Source organism: Petromyzon marinus, chromosome 17 (assembly GCF_048934315.1).
Source record: "Petromyzon marinus isolate PM22_M1 ecotype Great Lakes invasive population chromosome 17, UKy_Petmar_22M1.pri1.0, whole genome shotgun sequence".
In the NCBI taxonomy this organism is placed as follows: Eukaryota; Metazoa; Chordata; class Hyperoartia; order Petromyzontiformes; family Petromyzontidae; genus Petromyzon; species Petromyzon marinus.
In genome coordinates, this window is record NC_133683.1 from 22,819,128 (window position 1) to 22,841,290 (window position 22,163).

The window sequence follows — 22,163 nt, forward strand, 5'->3', positions numbered from 1 at the left end:
ACTCTTTGGTTGTTTCGGTAAAGTCACGTAGGTAAAAAAAAAAACAATTAAATAAAATAAATGAAAACAACTAAATTAAATCACGACGTTTCGGAGGCAACACAAGCTTCCGTCTTCAGGTGGAAACCGTCACAGCAAAATTGCTGTATCAAGTGAAGAGCGCTCTAAGAGACTCGAGATTATATACAGGTTAAGGAGGGGGGAAGGAGCCAGGATGGGCCGTGGGGGGGGGGGCTAAGTTAAGCCGCCTTTTGTTATGCTGCAGGGGGTTAGGGGGACGGAGAGATTGCCGTGTGCAGGCGATGGCATGTGTTTTTTTTATCTACGTGACTTTATCGAAAAAACTAAAGAGTATGAATCCTTGCAGTCACGAAAGCTTCAAAACTAGACACATTTATATTTATACGATCCAACCCAAAAAACCTCTTCTGGATAACATTGATCGCGAAAGCCTAATTGTTAAGCATAATGGGGGCTGTTTTCACGTGTTGTGTGTTGTCCGGGGCCGCACTAAAGGACACCAAGGGCCGCCAGGAGCCCGCGGGCTTTGCAGTGAAGAGCGCTGCCCTCGACGCTTCGTGAAGACGGCGAATGCATCCGCTCGGCCGCAGTGCAGCGCGCAACTCTGCAGGTGAGAGGTGACGTGGGGTGCATCCCCACGGCCCATGAACATGCGAGATCTGTTTTGTTTTGTTGGTACCGATATTTTGATTGCACACACGGACATACATGGCAATGCATCTCTTGCCAAATAATCATCAGCATCATGACCTGCCATGATTTATTGACTGCTGCATATTACCGCTGTAGTTACTATATACATGTACAACTGTGAAATATGCTCCTCAGAGTCATTACCATCCCTCATGGGCGCAATATGCAACAATCCATCTCGCTCCTGTACCTGAAACTAAAAATGCAACTACATTTTTTAAAAAATAGTTAACTAACTGAGCTGCTTTTATAAGCGATCTGGCCACAAATGGCGAGACGTGGGGGATTTAAAGGAGCCTGCACCATTATTTCAACCGCGGTGCAGGGAGTTTAAAACTAGGGCTAAAAGCGAACTTTTTTTTTCCCAGAAACGATGCTTACTTAGCAATCCTTGCGCAAAGGCACACAGCCAATGTGTTGCATCTCTTCGGGGGTAGGGATGGAGGGAGGTGGGAATGCTTGCACTCGGTGAGGCTTAATTACACATCGGATATCATTTTTTTTGTCGCCAAACGCAAAGCGTACGGACGCTGAAATAATCAGCACGCTAATTGAAGCCACGGCGCTGTCCTTGGCATTAGGGACCTCGCTTTGCAGGATTTGGCACTCGTGGGCAGTGCCAGTGAAGGCAGAGGAGTTGTCACGCGGGCCCGCGCCTTTCAAGGCCCGCGTAGACAACGCGACCCGTGGCAGGTCACGGCGTTCCATGCCACGATCCGTCTGCCTCACGAGCCGATGGCACCGCGGCAGCGCCACGCTCTCGCTGGCATCTGGACACGGGGACCGTTCTCTGGCCGGCGCTTTCTGCCGGATTTGTGCCGCTGGATCAGGAGCGACGTGTGGAGGTGAGCCCCGCCCGATTGTCAATGTAGCGGCACACAGCTTGTAGACAGCTTGTCAAGCCATAAGGGAGGTGGAGCGGTGGCGCACTTTTATATGAACCCAGCGATCTGAGTTGAATTCCAGGCCACGGCTAACATCAGTGACAGGTAATATCTAACCGCTGTTACCAAACCACGCTCGCCAGTATGGCGAAGTATCGTCAATCAACCCCCGTGACCGATACTGATTTTGTGTTTCGTTGTCCTTCCACCGCACCTCTGATTAGCACGGTGGGCTACGTACGGTGCGGAAGAAGTTCAACATACATGCGTACATCGGGCAGGCCTTTAACAAGCAGTGTATAGAGCGCTGTTAATGATTAAATATTTGCGACCTGACCTGGCACACGCCTGTAGTCTAGCACTGCGGCGGCGGGGGTTGGTGGATCACACAAATGTTGTGAAACGCCCTTCTTGTGGGCATCGAGGTGCCATGCCCTGGCTTGCCAAGACAATGCAGTACAGCAAATGTGGACTTCAGCGGTTCCATCTGTCTGGGATAGAGTGTTGCCCTGTCGCACGCATGGATTTTCTTCGGGGACCGCTGTTTCCTCTCGCGAGTAAACACTCATTCGTTGGCCGATAACACCTTCACATGTCGGGGACTGCAGAGCTTTAGGAGGAATTTGGTGCCGGCCCATCACGTGGCTGCTGCCATTCCCGCTCGTCTGTGGTTCCTCCTCGTGGCCTCTGCCCGATGGTGCGTTACAAATTGATATTATTCTTATTATTATTGTAGAAGAGTGCCTTCTCTACTGTTGGGTAGCAGAAGCCACGAAATTCAAACACTAAAGACATGTCAGTTCATTTTAATTTCGTGATTTAAGATCAGATACGAGTTTATTGAAACCAGAAGTTTATTGTTAAAAAGAGGCATTGGTGAATTATAAATACATTTCAACAGCCATTGGTTTTTGACGTTTGATTCTCTGCTCAGCAACTGAATAATAAAAAAAAACAACTCCATTATAACAGCAAACAGGTTTTAATGTAACAAATTAGAATGTTAAACATAAAGACAACAAATGTCATTACAGCAAAAGGTTCCAGAGTGAAACAAAACACAGAGTTTAAACAGCAAACCTTTTGCAACAGTAGAGTGTTCTTTCGAGCTGCATATGGAAATTCAAAATGAAACATCTTAAAGAAGAAATATAATTATAAAAAAATAGGTTTCACAGTGCAATACATTCAAATTCAGAGTTGATCAAAGTAAAAACGGGCGTTGTAAAGTGAATTTGAGTATAACGAGTAAGAACACAAACCAGGCATTAATGTGAACAAAAAGAGTGCAACATTGTGGCTGAAACAAAATACACAGTGATGTCAAAAAATACGCCGTAAATATATGAAACGACTGAAGCTAAATGAGAAATGGGTTCTGTTATCTACATTGGTCGGATTGATTGGTTGGGGTGAAGTTTTTTTGGTGTGAGTGCTATAATAGCTCTTGACTTCAAAGCAGATGAGATATGTGTTTGTTTTATAATGCCACCTAGAATTATCTCATTAAAAGTATAATGCTGCAAATGTAATACGTGGACAGCTGCATTTTTTCAAATTCTAGATTTTGGTTGGTGGTTGCAGGTTTTATTTAAATACATATTTAGAAATGTTTTCATTTTTTTGTAGAATCGTATTTTAATGCAAATGTTTCCATTCGCGCTGTCAGCCAATTGCACAACAATGTCGAGAGGATGTACAGTGTCTCGTTTTATTTATACATCTTCTTTATTCAGCTCATTGTCACCTGACGTTGGCACGCTGCCATACGTCGTCCGTGACCTCTGTCAATCTTATCTCGGTCTTGTTTGTCTCCCAACTGTCCCCCAGTGGCTATCGCGAAATGTCGCGTAGCGCTCATTGCTCTGTGGAAAAACCCAAGCATTACGATTCTGTCAAAAACATTGTAACACCATGGCCTCCACCCAACAAACAAGCATATGCAGCTGTGCTGACAAGTGAATACATTTACACTTTTAAATGTATTATTTGACTTTCACATCGACGTGCAAAAGAAAGCACCCTCATTCGCGAAGGTAAATTGTGCGTGAATATGCAGAATAACACTCGAAAAAGGTGATGTCAACTTGACATGCAAAGCATGCTGGGATTATTGTAATGTTTTGCTGTAGAAGACGCCTCTTTGCATATATGTTATAGGTTGTCAGCCTTCAAACTAGATGTGGAACAATTGAGCCCTCTGGAGATTCAATGAATTGCGATGGATGTCACCATTCGATCCTAGATTTCATTCTGCTTGTTATTTAACTCCAATTACTTTCACTACCTGAGTGATGGGAACCAATTAAATATAACGTCCACGAATTGAAACGAATACATTCTCCCACGTGCCAATCTGTGCATGCATCTTGTGCTGAGTAATCATCATTAGCTGATGATTTGATGCATCATTCCATCTCTATTATAAACATCTTGAAAAATGAAACAATTTTATGATACTCTAGAGAGGGTCTCTAGAGCTCTACGACCAGCAGTGGCATGAGCAAGCAGTTGCAGGACTGCGCCTTTGCTTTTTCACATGTTGACATCGAGTGTAAAGGAACTATAAGCATGCTTGTGTTGTGGCCGAAACGTGAGAATTTTATTTTATTCTGTTTTATTTTTATAATTTTATTATTTCCCTTCTACGTGACTTTACCGAAAGAACCAAGAAGATATAAGCATTCTTATAATCTCTTGTGAAAGAAATATTACTGTTCGAAGTCGTGATTTATTGATTTCCTTATAAACAAAACATTTGAGAGGCATCTGCTACATAGAGATGTCAAGGTACAATGCAAAATATCGTGCGAAATGCATACTAGGTTATTGCTATTGTGCTGCAATGATTAAAACACCGCTCCTGTGTACCGAGCGCGGACAACTTTTAATTGGAGCGGAATGAACCGAGACGCCATATCGCAGAATGAAGTAGAAGCCGAGAATTTGCGTTGGCCAGCGATGCAGCGATGCGTCGGTTTGTTTAACTGGGAATCCCCAATCCAGTCTGGCTTTATAAAAAATGATTAAATCATTTAGCCAGAAGGGCTTTTCTTACAGGCCACTGTAATAAAATAAATGTAAAGAAATGCTTCATTTTTTTACGTTATATATGAACGTCTATATAAAAACAAAATTATACGCACACACATGTCGGCCAGTGGGGATTTCAGGGCCATTGTTGTAAAGCTCTGATCTTCAAATATGATGCATGCTTAAGGTGGGAAGTCAGTGTACAGGAAGATAAAGGGTTTGGTTTACAACAATATCAATAGTGTCATGTACGTTAAGCAAATACAAATCTTATTTTTAAAAATTAAATGATGGCCAAAGTGGAGGAATGAAATAATCGATATCCATTCACATTAAGAAAATGTCTTGCATGTTACTGTGTGCACGGCACTGCGAATGTTCTCATGGGATTATTTGCGAATGATAATTTAGGTCACAATTCATTAAAACATGTGTTCATTCTGCTGGTGAGAGCCTAAACCCTTGGCTGAATATGAGCCACTTCTTGTTTGTCCGTCTTCAACGTTTCTCATTGGCTTCAAATTCGGGCAAATTGAATTAAATTGTGGAACGGGGAGGGGGAATGGAGGTGTAGGGAGGTTGGAGTCGAAGAGGATGCGTAGGTTCTGGACAGTCATGAGTGGGAGGAGAAATCTCGGAGAGTTTGACCGGGTTGGCTGGGTGGCGGTGGGGGGCAAGAGGGAAGGGGGTGGGCGGTAGTGAGCGAGCGAGCGAGGGAAGGAAGGAGGATGGGAATCGAGGGGAGATAGGCAGACTTAATGAAAAGAAGTGGAGTGCTTGGGCTGAGCAACCGGAGGTTCCTTTGCTGTCACTCGCTGGTGATTTATTGTAACTGGAGCGAGCAATGCAAAATCAGCCGAGGGAGTACCCGCCGCCGCCGCCGCCTCCTTCCTCCTCCGGGGCTCGCGACACGTGGTGCGCCCGCCTCTTCTGCCCTTCACGCGCAAGCTACACACGCGCAGGCACGCACCCCAGAATGAGCGGAGAGGCACACGTGCGCAAGCTGTGGCAGGCATCCCTCTTCACCTAAAAATAAAAAAAACCCCGAGCGACGGATTTTTTTTCCACGTCTTTTTGTCAGCGTTGACCACAGCCCCCCGAAACGGTCTCTCCTTGAAATCGGTACCACCATGGTATTTGTTGTTGGTGCGGGAAGTGTGGGGAGGAGATTACATTTGTGACTAACTCTCTCCCCCTGACCGCACCACTCCCCTCCTAAAATAAATAACAATAATAATTAACAATAGTCCTTAAAAAAAGATCAACCATCCGAATCTTGATGTCAGAACTTTCCATACCATTTCGCTTGTCTTTGATCTGACACGAATGGAAATCCTTTGATTTTTTTTCTCGTCTTCCTAGCTGCCTCGCGGGAATAGTTTTGGCTGTCACTCCAGAAGGCGTGATGTGAAGTGTGGTTGACTTTTTCCCGATTTTTTGTTGTTGTACCATCTTTTGTTGGCATTGATGCACAACAGCCAGGAATACATCAACCTGAGCCAAAAGGATTTGTTGAACAATTAAATTTTGCGATTTATTTTCACCCCCCCCCCCCCATGCTATCGTCATCGTCAAGCAATATTCTCAAATAATATGAATTCTTAATTCATTCTAGTTACAATTCCCAAAAAAATATTTTTCGATTCTTTCCTAAAACTTTTTTTTAGATTCATCACAGCCTCGGATGTATCATATTTATATCCCGACGCTGTCTTGCTTTGTCCTGCTACACGGAAGGAACAAAACGTGGCCAAGGATTTTAAGGCATTGACTGGTGGAGGGAGAAGGAGCACACGAGGAGCGAGCAAGCGGCCACTTCTGGGATGTTGTTGTGATGCTTCCGTGGACCTGCCGGCGCTCAGGCTGCAGAGCCTTCTTGCCGAAAACTTCTTCATTCCGATGGAATCTGCCACACAGTGATTGCAAGCCAAGTGATGAATAGCTTTCCACCCACAGTTATGTGGAATGCGGTAAGTGTTTTTTGCTATCTGTGAAATATCTTACTGGCGTTTTGTTTTTTTAATGTTGCACCTTTTATTCTGAATGTGCGCATTGTAAATTTGATTTGCAACAGAAATGTGATCGCAATAAACCTGAGCATTCGACGTTTTTTTTTTGCAGCGCTGCTGCTGCATAAGTACGACGCTGTTTAATTCACGACCCAGTCGTCAATCATCATCCATTCGTATGATCGTAACTTTACATTAAATGTGTTTACTTCTGCGAGCAATGCATCTGCATTGAAAGTAAATGCCAAGCACACGAGTGCGATTTTAGCTCCAGTTCAACAAAAAGGCTGCTGCTGCACGTATTTGCTCCATGTGCGTTGCACTCACCCGTCCGAAATTGTTGTATTGTCTAAAGGTTTAAGGTGCAGCCCTGTAATTGCTTGCCTACGCTGGCGGACGCTCTAGAGAGACCCTCTAGACGCTAGAGGTTATTTGGCCTACTCTTCCACACTGGCTATATGCCTTGGAAAGAGGTGGCAGGACGCTCACTTTACCCCACCACACGCGATGACCTACTACTAATTGACTCACTGTGCTGTACTCATGTATGCTGCTGAGTGAACAGTTTCGGGGTGTGGCTTTAAGAAACTTGTTCATTGTTTAAACTGCCGCACCCGGAAATTGAACCAGTGACCCTCTGGAGCTCAGCTTCTTGGAGCTAACAATTCAGCACGGCAGCTCCCATTGTTGTAGTTTTACCAGACCAGCGAATCTAATTAATGTCGTATATGTTCAGCTTGTTTGTTACGCATGGCTGTGGCTCGCAAATAAGAACTTTGACTATAAAGGAACTGATTTGTCAGAGTAACCGCATAAGGACTTTATAAACCAGGTGCACAGAAAGATAACCAGGGCGGCCTGCATATATATTTACATTTTGTACATATAAATTAATAGACTGCAATGTATCCATGCCAAATGATTGTAATAAAGTATTTCAGTGTCATTTTCATTTTAGTTCAGTGTGCCATTAATCCATTGTTAATCTTAAATTTGATCATTTTAAACATTACATGTATTTTGTTCATTGGTTTAAACTTTGATACTATTCACATGATTGGTTAGCATCAATATTCATTTCCATTCACTGTAGAAGATATAAACGTAAACTGTGAATAAGCAGCCAAAGAAAATGCAATTGAATTTGTGTTGTCATTTTCCGAGCATTGGCAGTGAAATCACATGTACCTAAATAAAGTTGAATGAAATCCAGCAAAATGTTAACGTTAGTTTCTTAAAATTAGACGTGTTTAAATCATCGGCAATGCCAGGAGCTTAGTACACAAACGACACGGACACGCTGCAATTAGAGAAAACATAATCCAATGCCGTTCTAATTTGATAAACAAACATAGCCCAATAGCTTTGAAGTCATCCTTGAGCAGCGCATGATATCAATGGCAATTCATACTCGTGTCGATACGCATGCACTTAATAATGGGTGCAATCAAACGTATTGTGGTGAGAAGAACACTTGGATCGGCTGGTCGTTTTCTTCAGGCTGTCAAACATGAGAAGGTCGTGGTGTTCCCCCAAATGAGCTGGAATTTGACCTAGGGGAAGACCACTGTGTGAGCACAGGGCGGTCCTTGTTATTGTGTCAGCTTGGATACAAGATGTGGACGGCTTGTCGAAGAGATATCATTTCCAGCGGAGAGGGATTGATAATGCATAGATTTCGTTGGACAATTGTGCCCCATGTGGTCTACAGGTCGTTATTAGGTTGATGATGAGCACAATGCTCACAAAAGCACAGATCCAATAATAAAGCTATACCGAGTCAGCATGGCGCTTATTATAATAATTTTGATCAGCATAATGCCAAGGATTAATACATATTATTGTTGGCGTTTGAGAATGTAATGAGATGTTGCAGCGACTAATGATGATGGAGATGTTCATGATGGTCATCATCTTGCCCATTGAGCTATTAATCATCGTCATGCATCATTCTTACGATCATTGGAATTACTGGCACACAAGCTCAAACCGAATATTACACAGTGCGACTGGGCTGGTGTGGTAGAGGTGTAGTCATAAGGGAATTACGCTATGAACTTGGTCATCTGAGTTCGATTCCCGGCCATGGATTACATCATCCGTGTGGAGTGATATCAGAATCAGTGCTGGGCACCCTGTCAACTGATCGCACTAATCAGCATGGTGAAGTATGGTCAAACAACCTCCATCCAGCAGTGGATTAATACACGGCTGTACCTTATATGTGTTTAATGACTGTGCTGCTCATAAATTGATATATATTTGATATTTCTTTCTGGGTATAAACCCGAGCAAATTTGAGATTAACTTCTTTTTCAAATGCACAGCTGAGCATATGGGTGTGGTTTGGCTGGCTGGCTGTAAGCAACATCAATGTGGGTCAACAAATAAACGATGAATGGTTCTTTGTGCTCACTAGCAATAACAACTTCCGGTATATTGAATATGTACTTTTTGTCTGGCTGGGTGTCACTGCGGAAGAGGGCCCGATTCAAATTTATGAGGTTACGAGTTCAACTCCCGATTGGGCTATTTGGCTCAGCTCACGATCCTCTCGGGGTCAATAAAATTAGCACAGTTTTGTGTTAAGTCAACAGAGGTTGTCTGCTGTGGGTAAACTGGCATACGGCACGGGAAAGTGGACTTTGCACCACTGGCTCTCGGAAAGAAATGGGGATTAGAACCACTCCACACTCGTTTGCACATGACGACACATTGATTTTGATTTGTGTAAAGACCACAGGGCATGATTATCGTGAGGAATCGTGTCGTAACAGGCGGTGGCTGAGTGGTTGAGTTCAGAGCGGTGAGTCGGCACTGATGAGATCCTGGTTTTGAATTCACGTATTTGCCGGTGATTAGTCCGGGGTTTTCAAGTGTAGGGAGTTGATGGTCTTAAGCCCAGTCACTAATTAATGCACAAAAAAGCCATCACATTCAATTTGGTTGTGCACTTAATTAATGTCCAGCTCTGAGAATTAAATATATGTTTGGCTGTTTTGCGATGAACATTCCTCGAATATGCACAGCAGAGCAGAAAGTGTTTTCCTCAACTGCATAGACATGTCCCTTCTCTAGACATGCCCATTCTCTAACTCAAAAGATTTCGCAATGCTCTTTGAGAGATACGAATTGACACTTCATCTCATAATACCGATCGAAAAAATCGTCACGTTGCCCGTCTTGTCAATGTGCAGCAGGTCACCGGCAGGATGCCCCCAGACCGCATGGGCACCAGAGAGGCGGACGCGACCGGGAACGCGAGCACGGCCCTGCCGAGTGCCACCGCCACCGCTGCCGCCGCCGGCCTCCACGCTCCCCTGCCGGCTCCCAACGCGGGCGCCGGGGCCCGCGTGGAGGAGGGAGATGGCAGGAGAGCGGAGGAGAGCAAAGAGGAGTCGATACTGGCCGCTCTCGGGATTGTGGGCACCGTGCTCAACCTCCTGGTCATTGTCTTTGTCTACATCTACACTGCCACGTGAGGTTCTCCGCGCCTTCAGCCCCCGCGCTGTGGACGTACGGTACTGTGAGCGGTGGCCTCGCCTGCTCAGCTGCGACTTCTTTGGCGACTTTACGGTTCGGCTCCTTCAGCGCGTGGATTTGAAACTCCGTTTCAGAAGCAAGTTGGCAGTACTTATAATGTGTATGTCTTCTTCGGCTTTCCCTGCGAGAAAACTCACCTCGTGTTTTTGTCCAAATTTTAGTTTTACGATCTTTCTTTTGCTTTTTTTTGTTGTCTTTCATTTGAAATGTCAGGCCCTGTTTTGAGGCCAGGTGCATCAACCTCCCGATTGCACTCGACACGGTAGCAAGTCCTCGTACGGTAAAATCATCAACAATTTACAAGCACAAAATGAGAAATGTTCCAATTTTTTTCAAGTTTCTGAAATGTATACAACGAGCCATTTGCCCCACCACGCGCCACGTAAATTGCCTATTGTCGTGAAAACAGTTACAGGATCTCGATCGTCGGCTTGTAGTCCCTACACAAAGACGGTGTGCTCACACATTACGCGCTTGCTACACCACAAGGAGATTGCGCGCTTTAAAACAAATGTTCAGCAAATGTTTGGCAACAAGTTGTGTTGCAAAATTTAAATCCGTGCTATTTTATCAGTACAGAAATGAAGACGCAGAGTGTTAATCGTTCTGCTGCCAGTGGAACTGTGCTTCGGGCAGGGCCCAGAGTAAACGGTTTTTTTTTTGCATTTAAAATGTGATTATTTTGAACACAAAGTTTACAGAGCTGCCTTTTTTGTTTCCATGGAGATGTGTGTCCATCACATGATCAGTCCGAAGTCATTTCAGATGTACCTGTGTGGAGCTTGTGTGGACATACTGCCAGCATACACGATTAGGAGTATGGAGCCATTTACTGTGAAAGTGGCTTTGTTCTTCAAGACCCCAATTAACGAAATGGAAACACTATTAAGATTTTTGTATATCATGTGGTGAAATGTAGCTTTAAATTAGTATATAGTCTTTATATCCAGTTAATGTGTAATAAGACATTCATGAGAACAATTACTACGTTCATAATCGTTGGGAGACAGTTGTATGACATTGCTGTTTGAAATAAAACATTATGTTTGCTTAATAGCGTTTTTTTATAATGCAGCCTCACATTTCCAGTGAAATGCCAAGGTGCAGAATGCATTGTAACAACTTCACAAACTTTTTCCATGTCATTGTTACCTTCAACAGAAAATTACTTCATTGGATAATCATTAATGTCTGCGGTCATATGTTGTCAAATAAACTTACTTTGTAACGTCTTCTAAATTGAGGTTTTGTAAAAAAAAAACAGCTAAGAGCACGACATTTAAATGCAAGTCCTTCCAGATGTTTAAGTCTCGTGTTACCAACTCCAGACAGAGGAGACTTTTGTTTTGGATCGGTGTTGTCTCCACTGATCTGAGGACGCACAGCTCACGTAAATTTAATATAAATAAATACGCGAAATAAATAAATGCGTGCGGTAGAGCTGGGCAAAGTTGTCGATTAAAACGACGAATCTACGACAAAAGTACCATCAACTATTTTGGTTGTGTTCGGCTATCAAGGCCCTTACAAGCCATGTCGAGCACGATGCGGCTGACGACATCACCAAGCCCCGCAACTAACCTCCCGTCCAGTGGCACATGTGAGAAACAGGAGATTACACGCAATCGAACTGACAGTTGTGGGAGCAGTCCATTACTTGAATAATCAGAAAGCCCCGCTCTACACTACGGTGCGTGTATAATGTTTAATTTGACTTTGTTCTTTGGTCGACAGCGTTAACATTCGCCACACGCTCATTATCTCTTAGCAGACAGAGAGTGCAGAATATTGCCCTGCAATGCTATGATGGAGTTAGTTAGGTTGGCCACCAGTCCAGCATCATTAAACCCGGTGCTGTCTTCAAGTGATACAGACAAGGGCAGGGGGTGTGACAGTTCTGTGCTCTGATGTAGCGCCGGGCTTGACATCCAATGCCTTGGGGCATGGTCCTCCTGGTTTAGTGCTGAGAGGTCACCTCAGCTGTATTTATTCACTGGGATGGGAGCTGGTAAGAGAACACACATTTAAACATTGTGCACGTTCATGAGGTAATTACAGCATCCAACAGGATGCGTCTGCCCATTTCCTCATAATGGAAGGGACAAAAGTGGTCTTGGGACTTTCAAGAAGTCGGCAATATCCAACATGATTTCCGAAGTAAATTTTCCCAAATAATAGGACCTCTTCTTCCAGGGGTTGTATCGGTTACAAGCTTGATGTGGTGATAATATAATTCAGAGGTTCTAGTGCGACGAAAAAATGTGCATATTTTGGTAAATGAATTTCGACAAAGAAAGCTCTGACATCTGAGATGGGTTAATGGTTTCAAATTGAATACATTTTAACCCGAAAAGAGTTTATTAGTAAAAATACTACAGCTACCTTGTGTCAATTTTCTGCAATTGGATGTGCCTATTAAAAGTTCGCATTTGTGGTTTAGTACTTTAAAATAAAATATATTTACGCTTTCACCAAATGTATTACAAACAACATAATGTGCTCGATTCATCGGTGATAAAATACCTGAAGCCATAATAGGCCATCACGTCAAAGTATATGTCATCGGCCTTGGACAATCCACTGCTGGATGAAGGGCACCCTCACGCCGCCGCTATCTCTCGTGATCCTGTGGTGTAACAATTGATCTCCCCAACACTTGCGAAATAAACTGATTTCATTGCTGCATCAAGAATGTATACATTAGAATATATTTTCAAAGAGTTAGAATGAGATTCACCGCATTCTATTCATTGCAATGGACCAATAGTGCTAATTAACTCCTGAGTAATTCTCATAGACATGCGCGGCACTCATTTGAATTCAATATCAGTTCCACTATTAAATATAAAATGCGCCGCTCACATGCACACACACCGACGCGCTCGAGAACAAACACCGGCGGTCGGTTTTCATTGTCACTTTAAGAATGCGTGTTTTACATCGGTAATTAAAAACCGCACACGCTACTAATTTGAATGCAATTCCGCGCAGTGCGACATTCATTTTGGTCTTCTTAGCTTTTTACTATTCCTTGACGTGGAGCGGCCGCGTTGAAGGCGTCCTGCTGCGTCCATTCACCCCTCCCCGGCTCGTCTCTTTTTGTCCGCGTTGTTCGTGAAACCCACTTGGGTGCAGCGTGTTGGCCTCTTGCTCTAACCCGAACCCTTGTATCCGTGGGTACAGACATGTTTGGGCATATTTTCTTTTACCAACGGGGGGGGTAGTGGGGGCTGTGCACCACTTTATTTCATTCTGGGGAAAGCAACGGTGTGAACCCATCGACACTTCACTCATTGCCGTGGCGGTGGTGGCTGAGTGCTAAATAGAGATGGCACGTGGCCACTTCCTTCGGCTCTCGCCATCTTCAAGGTTATTCCACTCGAGGGCAAAGGCACCGAGTGGCAGTGTTGCGCTTCCGAGGAATGTCACTCTGCCTCCGTTGTGCGGTGGAATTGCGTCGAATACTTATGTAGATGACCATTCTAACCATTGTGGCGGTCAACAGTCGTTGTTCTTTGGAGCAAATGACTCCTGTCACGGGAATGTGGAATTTAATTGTGTTATTGTTTTGATTTAAAGCTTTCGTGACTGCAGTAATTCATGTTCTTAGTTTTTTTCGGTAAAGTCACGTTGAAGGGAAACAACAAAATAATAAAATATATATAAAACATATATAAAACAATTTATTTTTAAATTAAAATATATATAAAACATATATAAAACAATTTATTTTTTTATTGTTTTCTATATATTTTATTATTTTGTTGTTTCCCTTCAACGTGACTTTACCGAAAAAAAACTAAGAATATGTGTTATTGTTGTCAGCATATAACTTACCCGCTCCAATTTTGTTCCATTCCTTAATTTTTCGTATTCAGTGGTGGCCTCCGAACTCTGTGATGTCGTCTCGCTCCTGACTTCTCTTGCGCTGGCTCCCTCTGCTTCTCTCGCCTTCTCCCGGTCTCCACTCCGTAGTTAGTTTAATCTGTTATTCCTCGTCAGTTGTTTCAGTTGTTCTCACGACGTGTCCCGCTCATTTCCGCTTGATTAATTTCGCTTGAACAAAAGCGTCGATGACCCCCGTTCGTCTCCCCATCTCTTCACGTCTCAACCCGTCTCTTCAGCTTTCTCCGCTCGGTGTGTGTGTGTGAGATACTATACATCTGCTGGGCTTCGAGATGGCCAGGAGATTACATTAGAGAATGTAGTTTTTCACTCACGACATGTGTATTTTCTCTGGGTAATTTGCTCATTAATGAATCGGTCAAACAAGCCCAATGCAAGCACGTGCTGCAAAGAGCTTCCATAACCCCTGCCCCTGCCCGTGCCCCCCTTCGCACACCCTTCCCCTGCGCCCCCCACCACGCCCCCCCCTCTACCCCCGAACACCCCGTCCCCCAACCGTGCGCCCCTACCTGCACACGGCGACCACCCGTGACCCCTCCTTGTTCTGATTGGCTGGCCAGCGCGTGGCCTGCAACCAATCAAAAGTGTTTTACTGGTTGATCGGTTGATCGTTTAACTCTTATATATGTACTCGCCTTTTGCCCGTCCAAGGACGGGTGTATTGCAGTAAATCTGAAACTTGAAAGCGAAAAGCAGACCGCGACGTGACATTTATTGCATCCATTCGTGTGCAGTTTGTAAGGGCGCGGTGACACAGACCTATTTCATTTTAAGGTTATAATCCCTTGTTCATCACGACGTCCTTTTTACTTCTATGTCTCAGTAGCGTTCGGAGATCACGTGACGTGAGGGTTCTGCCTTTGTAGTGAGGGTTGTAAGTTGATGCTGAGGAGGGGGGAGGAGGCGCCTCGCCCCCCCCATGTGGAGTGACGTCACCCACTATTTTTTTTATTAATGGGGGGGGGGAGGGGGTGTCCATTTGGAGGACGTCACCTTATAATGATTATTAATGAGGGGGGCTGTTCGACGTGGGGCGACGTCATGCGCGGGACGCGCAGACATTCTTGGCTTATTATATAATAAATTTCGATTTAAAGCTTTCGTGACTGCAATGATTCATCTTCTTTGGTTCTTTCGGTAAAGTCACGTAGAATGAGAATAAAATAATAAATTGATAAAATAAAATAACACAATAATATTCTCACGACGTTTCGGCCACAACACAAGCGGCCTTCATCAGGTGAAGGGGGCGAGACTGTCTGGTAGGACAGCGCTGGAGTGAGAGAGCCACGTTCAGATCACGGCTTTTAAGCTGTGTGAGAGGAACAAAGAGCCTTGACACAGGAATTAGCATAAAATTTAGCATTGAAATGGCTGAATGATTAGCTTGTGACTGGTCACAGAAATAGCTATGTTAAAAGTTAAAGCATACACATCCGCAGAGGCACCCATTGTTAAAAGGAATTAGCATAGAATTTAGCATTGAAATAGCTAAGTTAAGGCATACACATCCGCAGAGGCACCCCTTGACAATGGGATTAGCATAGAATTTAGCATTGAAATGGCTGAGTGATTCGCTTGTAACTGCTACAGAAATAGCTACGTTGAAGTCAGAGCATACACATTCACCGAGGCACTTAGTACAAATCAAACAGGAGAATTTAGCATTGAAATAACTAGGCGAATTTAGCATTGAAATAACTGGGTGATTTGCTAGTGACTGGTCACAGAAATGACTACACATCTGAGCTATTCACAGTACTATATAGTGAACCAATAAAAACTAAAATATAAATTACCTTCATGTTATCAATAAACTCTATATTCTCCAATCAGCTAAGCTACCAACCATAAGTCGTTATATATCACAATGCTATATGGCGAAAAAATGGGTGGATTCTTACCCTCAAATTTCCGTACCACGGATAGCTATGGGCCCCGTTCAGACGGACGAGTTCGTCCATGGTCGGAACAGAGGAGGGGGAGAGAGACAGCTGCGAGGCCCTAGTATGCTCCATGTTGTAAACCATACCATTAACCGTGGTGTGAGAGGTATTAAGAGGCAATGCTGGCGAAAGAGCTGCGGTCTGAAGGACATCGTAAAATTACAATTAATTAAGAACAGAAATGATTTAACACATCTTTCCAGTGGTTACTAAGCCTGAATCCATCTTCTCGGTTGAAATTGTCTCTGTGCTTGTATATGTGAATGGCCTCATGAACGAATCTCTCATGGTAGCCGGTTGGTTTGCAAAGAACCTCCGTCTTGGAGAAGTCAATGTCATGTGAGCCCACTGAATTGTAACAGTGGTCTGCCACGGCAGAGGAGTTCGTCTTACCGTGTTTCAAGTCTGCTTTATGTTCGCGGATGCGGTCCGAGATATGTCTTTTGGTTTCTCCAATGTAGCTACTACCACAGAGGCACTTTAGTTTGTAAACGCCTGGGTACTGTATGTCTGGAAGAGCATCTTTTACAGATGGAACTAAATCACGGATTTTGTGTACTGTGTTGAATCGGACCTGGATCTTGTGTTTATTCAGGATTTTGGAGATCTTTTTAGTGACCCCTGCAATGTAGGGTAAGGTGATGGTTTTGAGTGGCTCCACAAGAGGATCCTTCTTCATGACTGGAGTGATGGCTTTGCGGATTGTGTAGTCGGAGTAGCCATTAGCCCTGAGAGCCTGGTGTACGTGCTTGAGTTCACTGGTAATGTGTTCCTGGTCGGAAATGCATTGGGCTCTATGGTATAGAGTCTTGATGAGGCAGTTCTTCTGGGATGGATGGTGGTGGGAATCCGGTTTCAAGTAAGCATCTGTATGGGTAGCTTTCCTGTAGACAGAGTGGCTCATTGAACCATCATGTCTCCTTTTAATTAAGACATCCAGAAAGGGTAGTTTGCCATCTTTTTCGACCTCCATGGTAAATCTGATGGCTGGGTGTATGGAATTGATGTGGTCGCGGAATTGGTCTAGAGCAGGCTGGCCATGTGGCCAGATGACAAAGGTGTCATCAACGTACCTCTTCCATAAGGTCGGGCGTAGAGTGGCAGTCTGGATGGCGTCAGTTTCAAATTTTTCCATGAATACGTTGGCTACAACCGGAGATAGGGGGGAGCCCATTGGGGTGCCCTCAGTTTGTTTGTAGAAAGTTCCATTCCAGGTGAAGTATGTGTTGGTTAAGCAATGTCTCACCAGGGGGGGTACATCAGTATGCAGTCCTTGATGAACCAGGTCTTCAATGATAGCGATGGTGTCAGGTACCGGGACTTTGGTGAACAAGGACACCACATCAAAACTGACAAGCAGGTCGTTTGGGGACAGGGAAATGTCTTTGATTGTCGAAACCAGGTGAGTAGAATTTAGTACCGCAGAGGTGGTTTTTCCAGTGAAAGGTCGCAGTATATCAGCCAGAAAACGTGCCAGTTTGTAGGTGGGGGAGCTGATAGTAGAGACAATGGGACGAAGGGGTGTATCTTCTTTGTGTATCTTTGGAAGGCCATATAATCTTGGTGGTCTGGCAGCAGAGGGTTTCAACGAGAACTGTTTGATCTCATCAATTAATGCTGTTGAATCAGAGATAATTTTGTTCGTTTTGGTGACCAGGCTGTTGGTGGGATCTCTTTTTATTTTTGTATAGCTGCCATCGTTGAGTAGTTCTTGAATTTTGTTGTTATATTCTGTTTTGTCCATGATGACAGTGGCATTGCCTTTGTCGGCTGAGAGAACGACAATATCATCCCTCTTTTTTAATTGAGATAATTCAAAACGTTCGTCTTTGCTGATGTTGCTGGGTGGCAACTTAGCGTTTTTGAGGGTTGCAGCGATTTCAGATCTTGCTACGTCTGCAGAGATGTGACTCAAGCCCTTGAGTGCAACGTCAACATGGGCAATGATATCATTAACCGGTAAGTGTCTCGGTGTGACAGCAAAGTTTAGACCTTTAGCTAAAACGGATTTCAGACCATCAGAAATGGAACTGTTACTGCGATTAATTACGACTTTGTTGACGTCTATCTTTTCGGTGTGTGGATCCGATTTTTTGCTGGAGAGGTGATTGAATTTGGAAATCAAATTGTCCCTACATTTGTTCGACATAGTGGCAGCCGAAGAGGTAGTCATATTGTCTACATGTTCCCAATCCGATGTAGACATTGTTGCTGTCAATTTTAAGTGTGATTTGTAGAGTGTCTTGTCTAACTGATCGAGTTCGGTGCGTGTAAGTCTGATTTTTTCCGAGATAAGAGCGAAGCTAGTTCTAGCTAGAATTCGTTTTGCATTGAGAGAAGTTGCAACAGCAGAGGTTAGTGTAAATGCGGTTGGTATTACCTTAGAGTCGCGGCATCTCTTCAGAAAGGTGAGAGACTCGATTAGTTGAGCCTTCTTATCCCGAAGTCTGTTGAATGATATACTGCGACCTTTCACTGGAAAAACCACCTCTGCGGTACTAAATTCTACTCACCTGGTTTCGACAATCAAAGACATTTCTCTGTCCCCAAACGACCTGCTTGTCAGTTTTGATGTGGTGTCCTTGTTCACCAAAGTCCCGGTACCTGACACCATCGCTATCATTGAAGACCTGGTTCATCAAGGACTGCATACTGATGTACCCCCCCTGGTGAGACATTGCTTAACCAACACATACTTCACCTGGAATGGAACTTTCTACAAACAAACTGAGGGCACCCCAATGGGCTCCCCCCTATCTCCGGTTGTAGCCAACGTATTCATGGAAAAATTTGAAACTGACGCCATCCAGACTGCCACTCTACGCCCGACCTTATGGAAGAGGTACGTTGATGACACCTTTGTCATCTGGCCACATGGCCAGCCTGCTCTAGACCAATTCCGCGACCACATCAATTCCATACACCCAGCCATCAGATTTACCATGGAGGTCGAAAAAGATGGCAAACTACCCTTTCTGGATGTCTTAATTAAAAGGAGACATGATGGTTCAATGAGCCACTCTGTCTACAGGAAAGCTACCCATACAGATGCTTACTTGAAACCGGATTCCCACCACCATCCATCCCAGTAGAACTGCCTCATCAAGACTCTATACCATAGAGCCCAATGCATTTCCGACCAGGAACACATTACCAGTGAACTCAAGCACGTACACCAGGCTCTCAGGGCTAATGGCTACTCCGACTACACAATCCGCAAAGCCATCACTCCAGTCATGAAGAAGGATCCTCTTGTGGAGCCACTCAAAACCATCACCTTACCCTACATTGCAGGGGTCACTAAAAAGATCTCCAAAATCCTGAATAAACACAAGATCCAGGTCCGATTCAACACAGTACACAAAATCCGTGATTTAGTTCCATCTGTAAAAGATGCTCTTCCAGACATACAGTACCCAGGCGTTTACAAACTAAAGTGCCTCTGTGGTAGTAGCTACATTGGAGAAACCAAAAGACATATCTCGGACCGCATCCGCGAACATAAAGCAGACTTGAAACACGGTAAGACGAACTCCTCTGCCGTGGCAGACCACTGTTACAATTCAGTGGGCTCACATGACATTGACTTCTCCAAGACGGAGGTTCTTTGCAAACCAACCGGCTACCATGAGAGATTCGTTCATGAGGCCATTCACATATACAAGCACAGAGACAATTTCAACCGAGAAGATGGATTCAGGCTTAGTAACCACTGGAAAGATGTGTTAAATCATTTCTGTTCTTAATTAATTGTAATTTTACGATGTCCTTCAGACCGCAGCTCTTTCGCCAGCATTGCCTCTTAATACCTCTCACACCACGGTTAATGGTATGGTTTACAACATGGAGCATACTAGGGCCTCGCAGCTGTCTCTCTCCCCCTCCTCTGTTCCGACTATGGACGAACTCGTCCGTCTGAACGGGGCCCATAGCTATCCGTGGTACGGAAATTTGAGGGTAAGAATCCACCCATTTTTTCGCCATATAGCATTGTGATATATAACGACTTATGGTTGGTAGCTTAGCTGATTGGAGAATATAGAGTTTATTGATAACATGAAGGTAATTTATATTTTAGTTTTTATTGGTTCACTATATAGTACTGTGAATAGCTCAGATGTGTAGTCATTTCTGTGACCAGTCACTAGCAAATCACCCAGTTATTTCAATGCTAAATTCGCCTAGTTATTTCAATGCTAAATTCTCCTGTTTGATTTGTACTAAGTGCCTCGGTGAATGTGTATGCTCTGACTTCAACGTAGCTATTTCTGTAGCAGTTACAAGCGAATCACTCAGCCATTTCAATGCTAAATTCTATGCTAATCCCATTGTCAAGGGGTGCCTCTGCGGATGTGTACGCCTTAACTTAGCTATTTCAATGCTAAATTCTATGCTAATTCCTTTTAACAATGGGTGCCTCTGCGGATGTGTATGCTTTAACTTTTAACATAGCTATTTCTGTGACCAGTCACAAGCTAATCATTCAGCCATTTCAATGCTAAATTTTATGCTAATTCCTGTGTCAAGGCTCTTTGTTCCTCTCACACAGCTTAAAAGCCGTGATCTGAACGTGGCTCTCTCACTCCAGCGCTGTCCTACCAGACAGTCTCGCCCCCTTCACCTGATGAAGGCCGCTTGTGTTGTGGCCGAAACGTCGTGAGAATATTATTGTGTTATTTTATTTTATCAATTTATTATTTTATTCTCATTCTACGTGACTTTACCGAAAGAACCAAAGAAGGTTATTATATAATACTCTATGGATTATTCTGCAATCAAGAAGTCGCTGCTTCCATCTCCTGGCGTGGCGGTTGATACAACGGTGGGCGTTTCTTAAATTTCCACTCTCTACCAAGCGGTGTGTAATCGGCACGCCACGGTCAGTCGATTCGCAGGTCGCGAGTGGTGGGGTAACATGTGGCGACTCCCACCTCTTCCAAGACGTCTGGCGAGTGTAGAAAAGGGGTCCAAATACACTCCAGAGAGCTGCTGTGGAGCTCACTTCAGTTGCAGCCCTTCTGCCAGCAGTGGCATGAGCAAGACTTGCGGTTCTGCCCCTTTACCTTTCACCAAACTAATTGACAAGCGGATGATGAATGGGGTAAACGATTGAACGGGTGAACAACGAAACACATTTTCCCATTTCAGATGTGGATGCTTATACATTGCAAAGGAAACAAATAAGCTACGGTGCTCAAACACTTATTTTTCATAAGATTCGATTCCAAAACCAATGCTCGTAAATTAGTTGGTAGCGCCACGCTGGTTGAAGGCATCTTTTTTTTTTGCTCAAGATATTGATCCAGCATAAAAAAACAAAAGCCTTGACGAGGAGGGGTGGGCAAGGTGGGGCAGTGTCCCTGGACGGTGGATTGCGAAACAATGCGGCTTGAGAAATGGCTGTGGCAGGTGTCTTACATCTCCTCTGCACCACAGGCTGATTTCTTGAGTTTGAAAAATGTGTGCTTACAATTCGGTCGTGAGCACTTACCTTTTTGGGTCGCGAATACACAAAGTGTGGGCGGCGTGGAAGTGATTGGAATTGTTTGGGGGGGAAAAGCAACGCTCTGACATGATAAATTGCATCATTATATTCTTTACTTTATAATTTTTTTACGAGAGAGCCATGCTGTTGTTATACAAGATCACTGTGATTATGTCACCTTCAGGATGTTAATTATGTTATCCATCCTAAAGGAGAATGAATACGATTTATGAGTTGGGCAGTCAAGAAAATTGAGAATGGAATCCTAAAGGAATTATACCGACCTAATGCTATTCAGTAGGCACGTTTGTAAGTCGGGTGAAACTCGACTTACAAACGTCTTTATTACACGTCCACCCTACACGATTGACGTCCACCCTACACGATTCACGTCCACCCTATACGATTAACGTCCACCCTACACGATTCACGTCCACCCTACACGATGCACGTCCACCCTACACGATTCACGTCCACCCTACACGATTCACGTCCACCCTACACGATTCACGTCCACCCTACACGATTAACGTCCACCCTACACGATTCACGTCCACCCTACACGATTAACGTTCACCCTACACGATTCACGTCCACCCTACACAATTCACGTCCACCCTACACGATGCACGTCCACCCTACA

At 44.1% G+C, this 22,163-nt stretch overlaps 1 protein-coding gene across 2 annotated transcripts; it reads left to right on the forward strand.

The window, feature by feature from the left end:
- Positions 1-1,146: 1,146 nt before the first annotated feature.
- On the forward strand, positions 1,147-11,415 carry LOC116943140 (uncharacterized). Of its 2 annotated transcripts, none has more exons than XM_076067736.1 (3): positions 1,147-1,559; positions 6,369-6,601; positions 9,838-11,415. In XM_076067736.1, exons 2-3 carry the CDS (start codon positions 6,566-6,568, stop codon positions 10,120-10,122), a joined length of 321 nt encoding a protein of 106 aa, XP_075923851.1. In that variant the 5' UTR covers positions 1,147-1,559; positions 6,369-6,565; the 3' UTR covers positions 10,123-11,415. The 2 variants fall into 2 exon arrangements, with proteins under 2 accessions (XP_075923851.1, XP_075923850.1); XM_076067735.1 differs by lacking the exon at positions 1,147-1,559 and adding an exon at positions 5,293-5,546.
- The last annotated feature ends 10,748 nt before the right edge of the window (positions 11,416-22,163 follow it).

Bases quoted from the DNA above. Each gene is read 5' to 3' on its own strand.
- LOC116943140 (XM_076067736.1), top strand. From the start codon at position 6,566: ATGAATAGCTTTCCACCCACAGTTATGTGGAATGCG. The intron at 6,602-9,837 runs GTAAGTGTTTTT...GTCAATGTGCAG, and splicing joins CCACAGTTATGTGGAATGCG to CAGGTCACCGGCAGGATGCC.